The sequence below is a fragment of the Crocuta crocuta genome, unplaced genomic scaffold, assembly GCF_008692635.1.
Source record: "Crocuta crocuta isolate KB4526 unplaced genomic scaffold, BGI_CrCroc_1.0 scaffold72, whole genome shotgun sequence".
In the NCBI taxonomy this organism is placed as follows: domain Eukaryota; kingdom Metazoa; phylum Chordata; class Mammalia; order Carnivora; family Hyaenidae; genus Crocuta; species Crocuta crocuta.
The window spans coordinates 7237025-7252371 of NW_027529427.1; the positions used below are offsets into that span (position 1 = coordinate 7237025).

A 15347-nucleotide genomic window follows, 5' to 3' on the forward strand; every position below is an offset into this window, starting at 1 on the left:
ATTTCTGAGAGAGAGAGAGAGAGACAGACAGACAGCGACAGCATGAGCAGGGGAGGATCAGGGAGAGAGGGAGACACAGAATCTGAAACAGGCTCCAGGCTCTGAGCTAGCTGTTAGCACAGAGCGCGACATGGGGCTCGAACCCACAAACCGTGAGATCATGACCTGAGCCAAAGTTGGATGTTTAACCGACTGAGCCACCCAGGCGTCCCCCATTTATTTATTTAAAAACATTTTAAATGGAAGTATAATTGACATACAATGTTACATTAGTTTCAAGTGAACAGTATAGTGATTTGACAACTCTGTACATTGTGCTAGACCTGCCACAGGTATAGCCACCATCTGTCCCCATACAATGTACCATTGACTCTATTTCCTATGCTATACCTTTTATCCATGTGACTTATTTATNTCCCCCATTTATTTATTTAAAAACATTTTAAATGGAAGTATAATTGACATACAATGTTACATTAGTTTCAAGTGAACAGTATAGTGATTTGACAACTCTGTACATTGTGCTAGACCTGCCACAGGTATAGCCACCATCTGTCCCCATACAATGTACCATTGACTCTATTTCCTATGCTATACCTTTTATCCCTGTGACTTATTTATTCCATAACTGAAAGACTGTATCTCCCACTCTTCTTTACCCATTTTGCCTATCCTTCAACCCATCTCCCCTCTTGCAACCATCAGTTTGTCCTGTATATTGATAGACTGTTTCTGCTTTCTGTTAATTTATTTTGTGTTTTTGATTCCACATATAAGTGAAATCATATAGTGTTTGTCTCTGTTACACTTATTTCACTTAGCATAATACCCTCTAGGTCTACCCATGTTGTGAATGGCTAGATCTCATTCTTATGCCTATTTCATTTTGAGTTTTGGAGTTAATGGTGAATAGTTAAGGGTTGTGTAAAGTTACATTGTTACTCTGGCAGAGAACAATCAGAGATGTGGTGAATTTGAAAGAGTGGTAGAAAAAAATACGAATATAAGACTGATTTTTCAACTAACAACTCTACGAACTCAGGTCTCACTCAGCGTACATAGTGTGGAAGAAATATAGGTAGGCCTTATCAATCATACCAACACACAGTTCTAGTTGTTGTTAGCAACATAGCATCATCTTACAGGAAAACACAGTCATACAAATTAAAATTACTTAAGAGCAAGTGGAAATGATTGCTTCAGAAACGAATATTTAAAATTCTAGTTCTCTTTTCTGTTTCTCTATTTACTTTCAAGACTTAGACCAAATTTTAGTTCCTTTGTGAAGTTTTCCTCATGTAGCTGTTTACATAATTGTGGATGAACCAATTCTATGATAGTATATTTATATTTACATGTATGTTTCTTCATTGTTCACTTAAGTTTTTACATCAAAGATACATTTTATAAAATATTTTATTTTTTATTTTTAAATATATTAAAAATTTTTTAATTTATTTTTGAGAGATGGGGGGAGAGAGAGAGAGAGAGAGAGAGAGAGACAGAGACAGCATGAGTGGGGGAGGGGCAGAGAGAGAGAGGAAGACAGAATCCAAAGCAGGCTCCAGGCTGTTAGCACAGAGCCCGACTAGGGGCTCAAACTCGTGAACCATGAGATCATGACCTGAGTTGAAGTCGGATGATTAACTGAGCCACCCTGGCACCCCTAAGGATTTTATTTTTAAGTAGTCTTTACACTCAATATAGGGTTCAAACCCACAACGTGGAGATCAAGAGTCGTATGCTCCTCTGACTGAGCCAGCCAGGTGCCCTCAAAGGTACATGTTTTTAAAAAATCTTTTATTTCGCAAATGTCTAACAAATACAGTGGGTACTAAAAAAAGTTAGTTGAGTAAGTTGAAATGTAGGCCAAAAAATTTAAACTTAGAACTTACAGAAAGAAGGAAAGTATTTCGAGTTTTTTTTTCCCCTTAGTGTAACCATGGGTACTAAAATCTGATGAAGGTTGGAAAACAAGTTAAAGTCAAAACTAATTTTACTTATGAGTTTAGTTATACATATTATAAATAAAATATTAGCAGATAGAATCAGCATTATGATAAAAGGATAATACTCTGACCAAAAGGAGATTATTCCAGCAATGCCAGAATGACTTAATTTATCATACACAGTTACAGTTTGTATTAGATACAAGGAAAAGAGAACCTAGTGGTATTTGATGGCTGTCTAAAATATATTAGATAAAATGTTACAGACATTTTGATTGAAAATGAAACAAAATGAGCTAAAAAATAAGAATTGAATATTTCAAAATAAGATTTAAATAAGTAATAACATAATAAACATATATAATAACCATATTTAAATCTAATAGCCAGCATCAAGCTTACTGTGTCATACTCGAAATGCCCACTGAAGTTAGAAGGAGGTCAAAGCTGGTTGGGTTCATCAGTATTTAACATTATTCTGGAAGTGTCAGGCGGTACAGTTAAATAGGGAAATGGAATAAATACTATCAGTAATGGTAATGGAGAGGATAGGGCTAAATTTTCATTATAGTGTAGATGGGAACATTAATATAAACATGTCACTTTACCCCAAATCTATAAATTTAATGTAATCCCAATGGGAATGTTTTTGAAACATGCCTTAATGATGTAGTTTATTTGCCAGAAGAACAGTGTAGGAACACTTGCTTAAGCAGAACATGATACACATAATTTATTTTTATTTTTTATTTTATTTATTTAGTTTTTAATTTTTTAATGTTTATTTTTGAGAAAGAGAGCGAGTGAGCAAGAGCAATCTGGGGAGGGGCAGGGAGAGAGGGAGACACAGAAACCAAAGCAGACTCCAGGCTGCAGGGCTCGAACCCATGAGCTGTTAGATCATGACCTGAGCTGAAGTTGGGTGCTTAACCGACTGAGTCACCCAGGTGCCCCTTTATTTTTTATTAAAAAATTTTTTTTAAATGTTTATTTATTTTTGAGAGAGAGTGTGCAAGAGAGAGAGAGAGCGAATGAGTCGGGGAGGGGCAGAGAGAGAGGGAGACATGGAATCTGAAGCAGGCTCCAGGCCCCGATCTGTCAGCACAGAGCCCGATTAGGGGCTCGAATCCACGAACTGTGAGATTATGACCGGAGCTGAAGACAGATGCCCAACTAACTAAGCCACCCGGGTGCCCCATGATACATGTATTTTAAACCCAGTCATATTAAAATGTATGGTACTGGCACAGCAATGAATAACTAGATCAGTGAAACAGAATAGAATCCAGAAATAATATGATTTTAACATTTTTATTTAATTTTAAGAGAGAGAGAGTGAGTGTGCAGAGGAGAGGGGCAGAAGGAGACTGAGAATCCTAAGTAGGCTCCACACTCAGCACGGAGCCCAAAGCAGGCTTAATTCCAAAACCCTGGGATCATTACATGAGCCAGAATCAAGAGTCTGATACTCAACTGACTGAACCACCAAGGCACCCAAGAAATAACATAGTTTAAAGTATATGATGGATGTTTTGGAATAGTGTCTGTCTGTTTGGAAAGCAGTTACATAGTTACATCAAATTCTAGATGAAATAAAGAGCTACTAGAAGAAAACTTAAGTAAAAAGCTTTTAATATAATCTTGAGATAGGAAAGAATCTTTTCACCATGGGAACCTTAAAGAATTAAATTTGTAGGGGTGCCTGGGTGGCTCAGTTGGTTGAGTGTCCGTCTATTGATTTCAGCTCAGGTCATGATCCCAGGGTCGTGGATCAAGACCTGCTTCGGGCTCCATGTTGAGTGTGGAGCCTACTTAAGAGTCTTTCTCTTCCTCTCTCCCTCTCTCCATCTCTCCCTTTCTGCCTGTCCCCTACTTGTGCATGTTGTCTCTCTTTCTAAAAATAAAAAGAATTCAATTTGTATATGTTAGAAAATATAGTTAAAAGTTAAAATGATAATTTGGGGTAAAGCTTTGTAATGTATGGCTAGTCTGATACATAAAGATGGTTTCTAAAACAACAGGCTAGAGGCACCACCTTTCCTTTCTTATTAATTCAACAGGTAACTATTGAGCCTCTGATATGTATTTGATCCTAGGATAGGCATGGGGTATATACATTTTTCATGTCAAAACACGTGGATTCTGCCTTCCTAGAACTTAAAAATCTAGTGGGAGACAGGAAACTGATAATTATGAGATGAAGCTATGTGATTGGGTGGAGTCTAATTATGTTGGGGGAGGGGATTTCTGTAAACAGGATAAGCATCTTTGAGGAGGTGCTCCTGAAGTAAGGAGATCTGAGGAAAGACAAGAAGAAAGTCTTGCTGAGCATTTGGATAGAGCTGTTTCATGCAGAAAGGTTAAAAGTTGCAAAAGGCCTGATGGGAAGGAATTTTGAAGGAACAACAAAGAGGCTAGAGGGCAAAAGCAAATTGTATAAGGTGAAGGCTGGCATCAGATGACAGGGTGAAGAGGTATCCAAGGCCAAATCCATTCCTTTCATTCTTCAGATGTTTACTGGCACTAAGCATTACAAAGCACTAGAGAAATAGTGAACAAAACATGCCCCCTGGGAGACAAAGCATTTGCCTTCATGATCCTAGTAGCTAATGGAACAGTTATATTCAAAGTGCAAGAAAAATCCATTCCAGTATTTCATCAATGGAATGTTAAGATCTGGTTTGCTTTTTACAATTTACTCAGATCCCATTGAGAATAAATAGGGGAGGGAGAGTCAAGAGTGGACAAGGAAGTCTAATAAAGAAAGAACTTAACAGCTCTAATCGAGGTTAGGTGAGTGGTGACTTGAAATGACTGTTGTACATTATTGCACAAGTAGATCAAGAAAGTAAAAAAGAATTGTGAGTTGGCAATACCAGAATATCCATAGGGTTTGTTATTTATTGGATTTATTGTTCATCTTTAAGAAAAAAAAAAGAGTTATTTCATCAATAATAAGACTCACAGTTTTTCTTATTTTAACAATATGGAAGTGAGTTAAATTTTATCCTTGGCAGTATCTTACAGTAGCAAGGGGGTATTGGTGCTGATTTGTTTGCCTGTATTTTTACAAACAGTCATAGCTGCTCATTTTGTTACCACTTTAGCTGAGGGTGTGAACATTGCTGGTATTTCTCATGTTAGCTTTAATTGTTGTTCAGTAGGTCATCAGTAATATGTGATGAATCAGCATTGACACCAAAGTTGCTGGAATGGGGAAAGTTATAAACATAGTTCAAAATGATATATAGTTAAAATATGGTTAAGGAGAAGAGAACTCTAAGTTCTACTTTATAGTCAGTATAAAATAAAAATTCTGGATGTTGAAGCTTTGTGTCATGATTTATTTGCAGGCATTTACCCCCTTTCTTTCCAGTACATAAAACAATGGTTTGTATTACAGTCAGTGGTGTCTTAGATTTGATGAAATACTACAACCTTAAAATAGCATTCCAGTAGCATTTGTGATTAGTTTTCTATTTTGTTTATAAAAATGATTCTGTAGATAACAAGTAAATAATTCCATCAAAGAAAAGCCAAAGAAGAAAAAAATAAATTTAAAGTAAGCATTGTGTATTCTTTGTACTGAAATTACATTGTTGTAGGAGTACTTATAGTTAGATTTTATATTGTTTACTGTAGTACCTTTCCTTTGATTGATAGAAGAATGAAGACACATGGTGGACAAATATTGAACTACAGTCAAGACTGGGCTTGATCAGTGCTTGGGGTTTGGGCGTACAGAGTTTTAAAGAGCTTTACAGGTAATTCTGTTATACACCTAAGTTTGAGAACCAACTTTTGGTTCTCAGTCTATTGGCAGAACGTACCCAAGTTGGCTGTGGAATTTTTCGGATCTGCATACCAAACATCTGTAGGCCAACTAAATAATGTATTGCATACCCATATGTGCTCGGAGTTTTAAAAATGTGAATGCTGTTGTGGCAAATAAAGTATAAATTTGTTTTACATTTTTTTTTAAACATTTATTCACCTTTGAGAGAGCACAAGCTGGGGAGGCGCAGAGAGAGAGAGAGAGAGAGAGAGAGAGAGAATCTGAAGCAGGCTATTGGCTCTGAGCTGTCAGCATAGAGCTTGATGCAGAGCTCTGACCCGTGAACCTGAGCTGAAGTCAGACTCTTAACCGACTGAGCTCCAAATACAAATTTGTTTTAAAACATTAACATATTCATGCTAGTTTTTGTCTCTGTAATATTTCAGTCAACAAACCTTGTTGCTATAACTTCTATCATGTTGGGGTTTACATAAATGTTTGAAGTTAAAAGTATTAATATTTGACTAGGTTCCAGCCTAGGAATTCTGAGTCTAACTAGCATAGCTGAGGGATGCCTGTTTTTATAATTAGTAATTATAAGGTATAAGCAGAGGAGATTGGGGGGAAAAAAGAAATAAGAGAAAAAAAGAAACAATAGACAAAGCATAGGAAAAATTTGAAAAAAAAAAAAAAAAAAAAAAAGAAATATCTGAACAGTTTGAGGATTTCAGTAATTTTATAGATAGGAGGGAGATCATTATAATAAATAATTTGTGGGGCGCCTGGGTGGCTTNCTGCTGCTTTGTAGTGATGTTGGAATGGGGACAGTTGCATACCTTATTATTCAGGTTATTCCTTCCCTTTTCTTTGTGTCATTTGTGCCCTTTTTTCTGTTTTGACAAGAAGATGATGTTTTCTCAGAACAATGCCATTACTAGAGATGGTAAACAGTGAAAGGACAGTGGTGTCTGGAGAGATACAGAAAACCGTGAGGATTCTTTCTGTTTATTCTCCCCTTCTTCTTTATTCCTTTCTCCTCTGTGTTTTGAGTGCAGTAAAGCCAGAACTTGTATGGAGGATTGAATCTGTGAAGGGGCCTCTCATGCAGTCTGGAGCTTCTACCCTTGAACCAAGGGTGCTGGAGGCTAAAACCTAAAACTTGAAAAAAAGAAATTTCAGACATAAGTACTACTTGTCAGTCACAAATACTTCTTTCTCTCAGTTGTGTAAGTAAAAGTTGACTGACTTTTTAAAACAAACTACTAAAGAGAGAAAAATATGAAAATTTATTCCTAATTTGCTTGTTTTCTAACTCGAGTTATTATTCTTTGGTGAATTGATGAGAGAAAATGAACGTATTTTCTCTTGTTTACCAGAGTTGACAGTGTAACAAGATCCAGATAATTCTACCTGTACTTTAATTGTTTTTGGATGAGAAATTTCAGGCCAAAGGAGTGAAATAGAGCGAGCAAATAGGATATTCTAGTTCTTATATTTATTTGAATAGTACATTCATTTCTATTTCTAGTCTTCTTTATTAACAGTGCATGAGTCAGAGGCTTGATGTACTCAGTTGGAAAGGGGAGTTTATCAGCTCACTGACTGCATGATGTATTCATAATGAGTTTTAGTGTGGGGGCCTCTGAATGGAAATTTGTTACGAATGATAGGTTTTAAAATGTCTTAATAGAAAAGCTTTATGCCTGTGAATGGTTTAAAATGCAGCCTAATTCCTTAGCAAAGGAGGATTTTTTGTTCAAATGGATTTCTATTTTCTTTATGTTTTGCCTACATACTTGGTAGGATTTAAAGTAAAGTTATCATAATTTAACTTAATAAGACATTTGGAAATTGGCCTTATTTGTTATTAGGTAATAGGAGAGAAGTCAGATAAAATTAGTTCAATATCTGAACTGTGAGGTATTTCAAGGAAATGCAGTTTTAATATTTTTAGGTAGATACAGAAATACCAAATGAAAAATGTGTAGTTTATAGGATTTTTTTAATAGATGAAGATTATTTACAGTTAGTAAGATTTATTTCTTTATATGTTTAAAATTTTTATGCTCATTATATTGAATGAATATTATTAAATATCTCCTGTGTGCCCGAGTTGGTCATCTTATTTACAGTGTGGAGAATAGGTTAAATGTGTACAAACTGGAGGCTTCTAGGAAGCCAATGGGTTTTTGTTTTAGTGTAAATGAGAAATTTACACTAAATGGCCTAAACTAACGTGTCGAGATTTTGTACTGGATTAGTGTGTTCTGGATTTTACTCTCTTCCTTAAATGAAGTATTTTGCCTTGTGAAAATTAATTTAATCGTACATTAACTTGATCTTTACAGGACTTGCTTTTAATTTCTGTTAGAGCTGATCTAGATAGCCTTTCCTATATAGAGGGCTAAATTTCTGTATAGAAAATTTTGAAGATCTGGGAAGAATGAAAGGAGACACTGGTGTTTGGCTTGAGCTACTGGGAGGGTAGTGCTGTTTAGTGAGATGGAGAAGACTTACCTCTCCTTATACTCATCAGATGAGTGTGACCTCTAAGACTTGGCCTTTCTGGTGTCTCTGTTAAATGGTTCTGATGTTTTCTTTATTTTAACTCTTTGGAACTAGAATTTTTCTTAGCCTCATGTGAGTTCAGGTAGTTGCTCAATTCATAGCTCTCTGGGTAGTTGTTCTAGCCCTAGCAGTTGTTGTTTGACATTGTGGAGTCTTGCCCTGTGCATGCACACTTAGTAGTTAGCCAAATACTCCAGGTGACCCTTGTCAGATTAGACAGTGCTGCTTTTATGGCTAGCTTCCTTCTCTGTAATACTCTGCTCTGCACATTTTCACTGCCATTAGGAGTCTTATACATTGATATGTTGTCTGAGCTCTGTATGACTGCTCTTTTCTGTTTGTCTTCCTCTCCTTGCATCATATTCTGAAGAGCTGGTTTGGGCCATCACCATTTGTTTCTATTCTTTCAAGGATCATAGAGCTGTGCACCTTTTTTCCAATGTCTGAAAACAGTTATTTCATGCATTTTATCTAATTTTAAAATAGTTTAAAACAAGAACAACAGGAGGGCCAGTCTTCTATCCATTTTGGTTGGATCATGTTGATTTTGTAGAGAATGAGAAATGAATGGGAAACTCATTGAAGGATTCAAAGCAGACTAAACTGCCATGGTTTGTTGCTGCTTTATCAAGATTACTATGGTGCTCTCTTGAGAGTAGATAGAGGAAGTGGAAGGAAATGAACAGCTATTGTAGTAATGTAGGGTTAAACTGAACTGGAAATGGAGTGAAATGGAATAATTCAAGAAATATTTTGAAGATGGAGCAATCACTGCCTGCTTCTGGGAAGAATGAAAGGAGACACTGGTGTTTGGCTTGAGCTCCTGGAGGATAGTGATGTTTAGTGAGATGGAGAAGACTTACCTCTCATCACATTAATCAGATTGAGGGGCTAGATTAAGGAAGATAAAATTAAGTTTTGTTACAGATAATAAAAGTTAATTATCTTCTAGACCTCTAAATAGAGATGTCAAATGGACAGTTGGATAAATGAGCCTTGAAATCTGAGCAGAGGGAAGACCTGGGAATTCACTAGCATTTCAATTGAATTTTAAGCAGCGTAGTAGATTAGAGAGTTTAGATGGAAAAGAAGAGAGTTTAGGATTGGTTACTTGGCCACTTTAGTATTTAGGGGTCTAATTTTGAAGGAAGAACCTGTAAAAGAAATAGACAAAGCCCTTGGAGAGAAAGAAAAATAGGAGAGTATGGTGTCTTAATAGTCAAGAGAAAATATGTATATAGGAGGGAGTGGCCCCACTGCTTTGAATACCTCTGAGAGTTCTAGGAAGATGGGGACAGAAAGGTGTCCACTAGATTTGGCACCCTGGAGTTCATTGGTGATATGGATGAATTGTTTGAATGGAGAGGTAGAGAAAGAATTAATTAAAGTAATTAAAGCAACAGTCTTCCATTGTGTTACTAGGGAGATCAACTTTGGAAGACTGTTGCTGTAATCCAGGCAAGAGATGATGGTTCCAGAATCTCTAGGAGCACTGGAGTGACCGGGTTCAGAGTTATATAGCCAAAAAATTGCCTCAAGTCCATCATGTTCCTTTATTGGTTTAGTCTAGACAGTGGCACTCTTGGTGCAGGGCACAAACATAGCAGCAAACAAGGCTGATACCACTGACACTGCTCACTGCTGACTACCCTTGGAGCCTCTGCCATTCCTGAGACTAAGAACTTGGGGTGGCTGCTGCCTCTGACGCTCATTGACAGAGTTGGTTCTATTCATGTCCCTGGTTCTGTTACAAGATTCTGATTCAAAGTAAGTGATATATGTGTCTGATTGGGGAGACACATATATGTGTCTGGGCTCTAACTGCAGGAAAGGCCTGGGGAAAAGTATGTGGCATTTTTAACTTCTTTTGTAGAAGGAGGACTCTCGTTTTAAGATGTGAAATCTCCAAACATAGAAGGATATTAGATACCATGGCAAGAAAGAGTGATAGATGTCTACTACAAGGTTAGAGAAATGTATTTTCCATCTCATCCATGGAGAGGTAATAGAGTTGACTTGAATAATGAGGAGGTTGGGACCTGACTGCTATGTAGCTGAAAATCTGTGTAGAATGTCTGACTCCTCCAAAACTTCACTAATAATCTTACTGTTGACTGTAAGTCTTACTGATAACATAAGTGATTTACACACACTTTGTGTTATGTATTATTTACTATATTCTTACAATAAATGAGCTAGAGTAAGGAAAACGTCATTAAAAATCATAAGAGAAAACACATTTACAGTATTGTGCTGTATTTATTGAAAAAATAAGTGGACCATCACAGTTCAAACCCTTGTTGTTCAGAGATCAACTGTAGTTGAATCTGTGGGATTGGGGAAGGGCTTCCTTGTATGGTTGGTGTGTACATTGTTCAACCAAACAAGAGCTTCTTGCTGATTGAGCAGATGGGGTCTAAAACTCAACCAGTGCTTCATGGTGAGGTTACATCTACCCCAGAGGGGTTGCTTTTTCTAATTCATTTTAAGTTTCTCTGTGGGCTAGTGGAGTCCCTGGATTGGGGCAACAGAATTGAGAAGAATTCCAAGGATGGAATTTAGAAAATGTCTGTGCTTAGTATAGAAGAAAGGTCAGAGAATAAGCATTTATAGCTAGGATAATTCATTAATGGAAGACAGTTGGAAATTTAAAAGATGTTCCCCCCTTAACTTTCTATGGTTTAAGTAAGAAAAGTCAGCTACTACATGGAGTTCAGAAAAGATGTGGATGGACAACAGCTCTTAAATTTAGAAATAAGGAGATCCTTTATTTGATGCTTTAGAGATAAGTCCAATAGAGAGGTGAAGATGAGTACTGGCTGATAATTTATTTGTTTATTCAGTCTTTCCTTCATCTAGCAAAAGAGGAATGGATGTGTCATTTTTAATGATTGCTTATATGTCAGGCGGTGCTTAGAATACAAAAGGCAATTTTACCTTGAAGGGGTTTCCAGGCTGGTATGTTAGAGAAGAAGATTATTTCAAATACAATGTAGTAAGTGTTAGAGGAGGGCTATGTTGAAAGAGGTGTACAGAATTCAGCACATGAGAAGATTCCCTCTTTAGCTAATTCTTGAAAGTTTGGTAGCCATTTGTTATTCATTCATCATTCATTCTTTAAATATCTCTGAAGCACGTACTGATGTACCAGCTATTGTCCTGGGCACTTTGGATTCATCAATGTATGAAACAAAGACCCTCGCCCTTGTGGAGGATATATTCTCATAGAGGCAATTAGAAAAATAGACAATACACATAAGACATATATTATAAAATATGTTAGAGGGTACATGCTATGGGACAAGAAAAGGTTGAGTAAGGTAAATGGGAAAGGACATGTGGATTCTTTTTTGTCCATTTTAAGTTTTCAAATAAGGCACATTACACTAACATGAAAAATTAATTTTGTAATGAGAAATTTCAAACTTACACAAACTTATGAGAATAGCATAATTAATCTCCATATGCTTATCACTCAGATATACCAGTTACCAAAATTTTGCCACACTTGCTTCATGTGTCCTATTTTTGCTTTTTGTTCTCTTTTTTTAACCAAAGATTTAAAAAAAATCTCTGACATGATGTAATTTACCTCTACACAATGTATGTAGTATGCATCTCTCAAACATAGGGCATTTTCTTGTATAACCACAGTGTGATTATCACAGCTCATAAACCTAATAATACAGAAGAGACATTTGAGTCAAGACTTGAAGGAGGCAAAGTCCTCTTAATGAGCTCAGGAAAGAGAGTTTAGGCAATGGGAACATCTGGTGAAAAGGTCCTAAGGAACAGGGCAATGGCTAGCATATTTGAGAAACAGCAAAGAGTCCCATGTGGCTGAAGTGTGGTGACTGAGGGAAGAGTGGTAAGAGATGTGGTCTTGTAGGTTACTGAGAGGGGACTTTGACTCTGCTTTGAGTCAGATAGGGAGCCATGACAGTTTTGAGCAGAAGAGTGACAAGATTAAATTTATATTCAAGAAGGTTACTCTGAGTGCTCTGTTGAAATAGAATGTAGGGGAGCAAGATAAAGAGAAGGGGTCCTAATTAGGAGCTTGTTGTTGGATTAAAAGATATATTTTTGTTGGTAGCTCTCTCCAAATGGTAGCAGTGGAAATGGCAAGAAGTGCTTGCATTTTGGATGTGTTTTGAAGGGAAGGTTAACTGGATTTCCTGATTCACTGGCTTCAAAGAGAAAGAAAGGCATTAAGAAGAATCAGGTTTTCACCTGAGTAAGTGGAAGGATGGAACAGCTTTTGGAGCACCACCAAGAGTTTACTCTTGGGTCTGGAGAGTTTGAGGTGTTTGTTAACAAACATATGGATGGGATACCTTGTTGAATATTTAAGGCTGGAGTTAGGGAGAAAAGTAGCACAAAGGGTGGTCAGAAAGAGTGGTATGTATTAATAGTGGTTTGCACTATACTTTCTGTAGCCAGCTGGTGTGAATGTGGATGTTAAGATAGTGGTGTTTAAACTGTTTATGATTTAGAACTTTTATCAGTTCTTTCTTTGTTTCAGAAAGGGGTAACTCAGTGAAGTGTACAGTTCTGTTTTCTTTTTCTCAAACCATTCTTTCTGGTCAGGCAAGAAGGAATAAATTAGGTGAAAGGTATAATTAAGTATTAAACATTCCTTTTATTATGATTACGTATGGTTCAGATGGAAAATATTCATCTCTGTATTCTCTGGGGCCTGAGTTTGTCCCAGGGTACTTTGGAAATGTTGACTAATTAACTCAGAGACATTCACAAAATCTGACAGGAAATAATAGCCTGAGGTGGTCTGATAACTTTGCTGTAACCCTTGAAGATCATGAATGTGATATTACTACCATCAGTTCCTTTCTTCCTGATTCTGAACTCACTAAAATTTAGATTAAAAAAGAATAGCTGTGTTTATGACATTTTATAAACATAAACATGAACTTTTTTCTTCCCAGTTGTTGCCCTGTTGGAGAGATTTTCATCATAGATAGCCAGGTTGTTACTTGGGTGTATATGTTATGGAAAGGATGTGGTTAACACAAACGCTAAAAGCAGCTTTGTGTAATGCAGACTGATTGTGACTGCCTTTATTTCTCCTTTGAAAAAGAGAATATTTCTGATCTCCCTTATGGATTGTTTGGAGTTCTGATTTATATGTCTTAGAGTCACATAAATGAGATTGGGACGCCAATCTGTGGTTGTGCTGTAGTCTCCATCTGTTGTTCTGATGTCATCTCTGTGATTGATTTTAAGTAACTAGGTATTCAAGATGGGAACTTTTTGTGTCTGTGTATTTGACGCATACACCTCCTTAGCCTTCTCTGATCCACTGGGAAAGGTCTGGTAGACAGAGAACAGAGCGTCTCACAGGGCTGGGGTCATACTCTGTTTTACTCAATTACTCCCTCTCCCCTGTCCTTCCCTACCCTCCCTCTGAGCAAAAATAAGAATGAAAAGGAGGACATTTACTCTCTTTTGCTTCTCTTGTATAGGAGATGCATCGGAGATTTGAGAATGCTCCTGACTCTGCTAAAACAAAAGCTCTGCAAACTGTTATTGAAATGAAGGTAAGTAAGAGTTTCCAAAGAAGCTTATGAGTCAGTTTACACTTTGAAGTGATTACACACTTTCATATGTGAGTTTTAGAAAGTGGTATGTAACAATATTTTGCTTATTTTATAAATTTAAGAAGAGTAAGACAATGAAATGACACTTTAAAAGAACTTCAGTTTTATTCCATTTTAGTTCTAGATCATAACTCAGATGAGACCAAAAAGCTGTCCAGAATTTCTTTAAATCAACTGTGCTTAAACCTTTTGATCTCAGGACCTTGTTATGCTCTTAAAATGACAGGCTCATTCATTCATTTTTAGAAAATGTCTGCCTAATAATTACTCTAGTTACTCTAGTTTGTCAGGTGTTCTTTTCATGTAAAAATGATGTTCCATGAAAAAAGGACTTAATACAGCTTGCAATTCAGAGGCACACAAGTGCTATTCTAAGGAACTACTGTCGTACTTTAGTGTGTAGAAATGCCTAGCTCCTTCCCATTTCATCACACAGAATATTAAAAAGAAGTGTTCCTAAGGTTTGGGATTAACTAAAAGTAATAATTTTTACTGCTTTATTAAGGACATTCTCAAAGGAAGTAGTCTTTTTAAAAATTTTTAAGTAGACTCCACACCCAGCATGGAGTGCACTGTGGAGCTTGAACTCATGCTGAGATCAAGACCTGAGCTGAGATCAAGAGTTGGATGCTTAAGCAACTGAGCCACCCAGTGATCCCCCAAAGGAAGTAGTCTTTTAAAATTCTTATTTCTGGAGGCTCCTGGCTGGCTCAGTTGGTCGAGCATGCGACTCTTGACCTGGAGGTCATGAGTTACCTTGAGGTCGTGAGTTTAAGCCCTACATTTGGCCTAGAGCTTACTTAAAAAAATGTTTTTTTCTGATTTTTTTCTTTTTTTCTGTGAGTACCTGACACTGAAGAGTGCAGTCAGTGCTAGTTAGGTTTGGTGCTATTGCCTGTTGTCCTAAGATACAAATAGTTTTTTTCCACCATTGCTTTTATACCTGAAGTGCAAACATTAACATAGTGGAGAGGGCAAACAAAATCATGGTATTAGTATGAAAATAGTTTTGACCATGCAGACTTCTTGAAACAGTCTGGGGGGATCCAGAACATAGAACATGGACCATACTTTGAAGAGCTTGCTTTCTTAAATTTCTTGGATTCAAAATTTGGCTTTACTTGTGGGGGAGGGAGGTATGGGCATGGAGGAGGGCACTTGTGGGGATGAGCACTGGGTGTTATGTGGAAACTAATTTGACAATAAACTATTTGTTTAAAAAAAGCCCAAAAAACAAAATTTGGCTTTACTTGAATCAATTGTATGACAATAGAATAAGTTACCTAGACTCTCTATGCCTGAATTCCTTTATGGATAGAAGGTGATAGTAATAGTAGCTATCCCATAGGTTGTTTTGAGATTTAGTTATAGCAGCTAAAACACTTTGAATACTACCTGTTAGCTGCTGCTCTTGTTGTTATTTTTATGAACAACATACTC

At 36.7% G+C, this 15347-nt stretch overlaps 1 protein-coding gene and 1 long non-coding RNA gene across 7 annotated transcripts in view; one reads left to right on the top strand and one right to left on the bottom strand.

Moving 5' to 3' along the window:
- Window positions 1–15347, top strand: part of ERC1 (ELKS/RAB6-interacting/CAST family member 1) — a 490295-nt gene that overhangs the window by 95681 nt on the left and 379267 nt on the right. For all 5 annotated transcript variants that reach the window (XM_077759231.1, XM_077759233.1, XM_077759232.1 and 2 more), the window contains exon 4: window positions 13773–13847. In XM_077759231.1, coding sequence (XP_077615357.1) covers window positions 13773–13847 — 75 coding nt within the window. The remainder of the gene's footprint in view (window positions 1–13772; window positions 13848–15347) is intronic.
- LOC144227546 (uncharacterized) overlaps window positions 1–15347 on the bottom strand; it is a 62279-nt gene that overhangs the window by 9737 nt on the left and 37195 nt on the right. The window contains exon 4 of one of the 2 annotated variants that reach the window (XR_013333954.1): window positions 6561–6882. The exons of the other annotated variant lie outside the window; for it this stretch is intronic. This is a non-coding gene — a long non-coding RNA (uncharacterized LOC144227546). The remainder of the gene's footprint in view (window positions 1–6560; window positions 6883–15347) is intronic. 2 annotated transcript variants of the gene reach the window in all.